Raw genomic sequence first — 3,980 nt, forward strand, 5'->3', positions numbered from 1 at the left:
CCTGAGGTCAGGAGTTCAAGACCGGCATGGGCAATATGGCAAAACCCCATCTCTACTAAAAATACAAAACATAGCCGGGTGTAAAGGTGTGCCTGTAGTCCCAGCTGCTCCAGAGGCTGAAGCAGGAGAATTGCTTGAACCCAGGAGGCAGAGGTTGTAGTGAACGGGAGATGGCACCACTGCACTGCCTGGGCAACATAGGGAGGCTACATCTCCAGAAAAAAAAAAAAAAGTTAAGTGTCTGGGTTTGCAGAGTACTAGACAGTGAGGAGTGAGGTGGGGAGGAAGAACCCCAAATTTCTTGCCCTATTTGCCCCCATCAAATTCCTCAACATGGTCAACATTGTTTCTAGAACATGTCCTGGGATTGTGGGAAGGGAGACCACTCATTTGCCCCTCCCTAAAGCTTCTGGGCTTCCAGACCCAGCTACTTTGCGGAACTCAGCAACCCAGGCATCTCTGAGTCTCCGCCCAAGACCGGGATGCCCCCCAGGGGAGGTGTCCGGGAGCCCAGCCTTTCCCAGATAGCACGCTCCGCCCGTCCCAAGGGTGCGCAACCGGCTGCACTCCCCTCCCGCGACCCAGGGCCCGGGAGCAGCCCCCATGACCCACACGCACGTCTGCAGCAGCCCCGCTCACGCCCCGGCGAGCCTCAACCCAGGCGTCCTGCCCCTGCTCTGACCCCGGGTGGCCCCTACCCCTGGCGACCCCTCACGCACACAGCCTCTCCCCCACCCCCACCCGCGCACGCACACATGCAGATAACAGCCCCGACCCCCGGCCAGAGCCGCAGAGTCCCTGGGCCACCCCGGCCGCTCCCTGCGCTGCGCCGCACCGCGCTGTCCTCCCGGAGCCGGAACGGGGCCACCGCGCCCGCTCTGCTCCGACACCGCGCCCCCTGGACAGCCGCCCTCTCCTCCAGGCCCGTGGGGCTGGCCCTGCACCGCCGAGCTTCCCGGGATGAGGGCCCCCGGTGTGGTCACCCGGCGCGCCCCAGGTCGCTGAGGGACCCCGGCCAGGCGCGGAGATGGGGGTGCACGGTGAGTACTCGCGGGCTGGGCGCTCCCGCCCGCCCGGGTCCCTGTTTGAGCGGGGATTTAGCGCCCGGGCTATTGGCCGGGAGGTGGCTGGGTTCAAGGACCGGCGACTTGTCAAGGACCCCGGAAGGGGGAGGGGGGTGGGGCAGCCTCCACGTGCCAGCGGGGACTTGGGGGAGTCCTTGGGGATGGCAAAAACCTGACCTGTGAAGGGGACACAGTTTGGGGGTTGAGGGGAAGAAGGTTTGGGGGTTCTGCTGTGCCAGTGGAGAGGAAGCTGATAAGCTGATAACCTGGGCGCTGGAGCCACCACTTATCTGCCAGAGGGGAAGCCTCTGTCACACCAGGATTGAAGTTTGGCCGGGGAAGTGGATGCTGGTAGCTGGGGGTGGGGTGTGCACACGGCAGCAGGATTGAATGAAGGCCAGGGAGGCAGCACCTGAGTGCTTGCATGGTTGGGGACAGGAAGGACGAGCTGGGGCAGAGACGTGGGGATGAAGGAAGCTGTCCTTCCACAGCCACCCTTCTCCCTCCCCGCCTGACTCTCAGCCTGGCTATCTCTTCTAGAATGTCCTGCCTGGCTGTGGCTTCTCCTGTCCCTGCTGTCGCTCCCTCTGGGCCTCCCAGTCCTGGGCGCCCCACCACGCCTCATCTGTGACAGCCGAGTCCTGGAGAGGTACCTCTTGGAGGCCAAGGAGGCCGAGAATATCACGGTGAGACCCCTTCCCCAGCACATTCCACAGAACTCACGCTCAGGGCTTCAGGGAACTCCTCCCAGATCCAGGAACCTGGCACTTGGTTTGGGGTGGAGTTGGGAAGCTAGACACTGCCCCCCTACATAAGAATAAGTCTGGTGGCCCCAAACCATACCTGGAAACTAGGCAAGGAGCAAAGCCAGCAGATCCTACGGCCTGTGGGCCAGGGCCAGAGCCTTCAGGGACCCTTGACTCCCCGGGCTGTGTGCATTTCAGACGGGCTGTGCCGAACACTGCAGCTTGAATGAGAATATCACTGTCCCAGACACCAAAGTTAATTTCTATGCCTGGAAGAGGATGGAGGTGAGTTCCTTTTTTTTTTTTTTCCTTTCTTTTGGAGAATCTCATTTGCGAGCCTGATTTTGGATGAAAGGGAGAATGATCGAGGGAAAGGTAAAATGGAGCAGCAGAGATGAGGCTGCCTGGGCGCAGAGGCTCACGTCTATAATCCCAGGCTGAGATGGCCGAGATGGGAGAATTGCTTGAGCCCTGGAGTTTCAGACCAACCTGGGCAGCATAGTGAGATCCCCCATCTCTACAAACATTTAAAAAAATTAGTCAGGTGAGGTGGTGCATGGTGGTAGTCCCAGATATTTGGAAGGCTGAGGCGGGAGGATCGCTTGAGCCCAGGAATTTGAGGCTGCAGTGAGCTGTGATCACACCACTGCACTCCAGCCTCAGTGACAGAGTGAGGCCCTGTCTCAAAAAAGAAAAGAAAAAAGAAAAATAATGAGGGCTGTATGGAATACATTCATTATTCATTCACTCACTCATTCATTCATTCATTCATTCAACAAGTCTTATTGCATACCTCTGTTTGCTCAGCTTGGTGCTTGGGGCTGCTGAGGGGCAGGAGGGAGAGGGTGGCATGGGTCAGCTGACTCCCAGAGTCCACTCCCTGTAGGTCAGGCAGCAGGCCGTAGAAGTCTGGCAGGGCCTGGCCCTGCTCTCGGAAGCTGTCCTGCGGGGCCAGGCCCTGTTGGTCAACTCTTCCCAGCCGTGGGAGCCCCTGCAGCTGCATGTGGATAAAGCCGTCAGTGGCCTTCGCAGCCTCACCACTCTGCTTCGGGCTCTGGGAGCCCAGGTGAGTAGGAGCGGACACTTCTGCTTGCCCTTTCTGTAAGAAAGGGAGAAGGGTCTTGCTAAGGAGTACAGGAACTGTCCGTATTCCTTCCCCTTCTGTGGCACTGCAGCGACCTCCTGTTTTCTCCTTGGCAGAAGGAAGCCATCTCCCCTCCAGATGCGGCCTCAGCTGCTCCACTCCGAACAATCACTGCTGACACTTTCCGCAAACTCTTCCGAGTCTACTCCAATTTCCTCCGGGGAAAGCTGAAGCTGTACACAGGGGAGGCCTGCAGGACAGGGGACAGATGACCAGGTGTGTCCACCTGGGCATATCCACCACCTCCCTCACCAACATTGCTTGTGCCACACCCTCCCCCGCCACTCCTGAACCCCGTCGAGGAGCTCTCAGCTCAGCGCCAGCCTGTCCCTTGGACACTCCAGTGCCAGCAATGACATCTCAGGGGCCAGAGAAACTGTCCAGAGAGCAACTCTGAGATCTAAGGATGTCACAGGGCCAACTTGAGGGCCCAGAGCAGGAAGCATTCAGAGAGCAGCTTTAAACTCAGGGACAGAGCCATGCTGGGAAGACGCCTGAGCTCACTCGGCACCCTGCAAAATTTGATGCCAGGACACGCTTTGGAGGCGATTTACCTGTTTTCGCACCTACCATCAGGGACAGGATGACCTGGAGAACTTAGGTGGCAAGCTGTGACTTCTCCAGGTCTCACGGGCATGGGCACTCCCTTGGTGGCAAGAGCCCCCTTGACACCGGGGTGGTGGGAACCATGAAGACAGGATGGGGGCTGGCCTCTGGCTCTCATGGGGTCCAAGTTTTATGTATTCTTCAATCTCATTGACAAGAACTGAAACCACCAATATGACTCTTGGCTTTTCTGTTTTCTGGGAACCTCCAAATCCCCTGGCTCTGTCCCACTCCTGGCAGCAGTGCAGCAGGTCCAGGTCCGGGAAACGAGGGGTGGAGGGGGCTGGGCCCTACGTGCTGTCTCACACAGCCTGTCTGACCTCTCGACCCTACCGGGCCTGAGGCCACAAGCTCTGCCTACGCTGGTCAATAAGGTGGCTCCATTCAAGGCCTCACCGCAGTAAGGCAGCTGCCAACCCT

General features: G+C 58.8%; 1 protein-coding gene across 1 annotated transcript; it reads left to right on the forward strand.

The window, feature by feature from the left end:
- The first annotated feature begins 514 nt into the window (after positions 1–514).
- On the forward strand, positions 515–3,733 carry EPO (erythropoietin). Its single transcript, XM_519268.6, has 5 exons — positions 515–1,040; positions 1,605–1,750; positions 2,009–2,095; positions 2,697–2,876; positions 3,011–3,733. Exons 1-5 carry the CDS (start codon positions 1,028–1,030, stop codon positions 3,164–3,166), a joined length of 582 nt encoding a protein of 193 aa, XP_519268.2. The 5' UTR covers positions 515–1,027; the 3' UTR covers positions 3,167–3,733.
- The last annotated feature ends 247 nt before the right edge of the window (positions 3,734–3,980 follow it).

The sequence above is a fragment of the Pan troglodytes genome, chromosome 6, assembly GCF_028858775.2.
Source record: "Pan troglodytes isolate AG18354 chromosome 6, NHGRI_mPanTro3-v2.0_pri, whole genome shotgun sequence".
In the NCBI taxonomy this organism is placed as follows: domain Eukaryota; kingdom Metazoa; phylum Chordata; class Mammalia; order Primates; family Hominidae; genus Pan; species Pan troglodytes.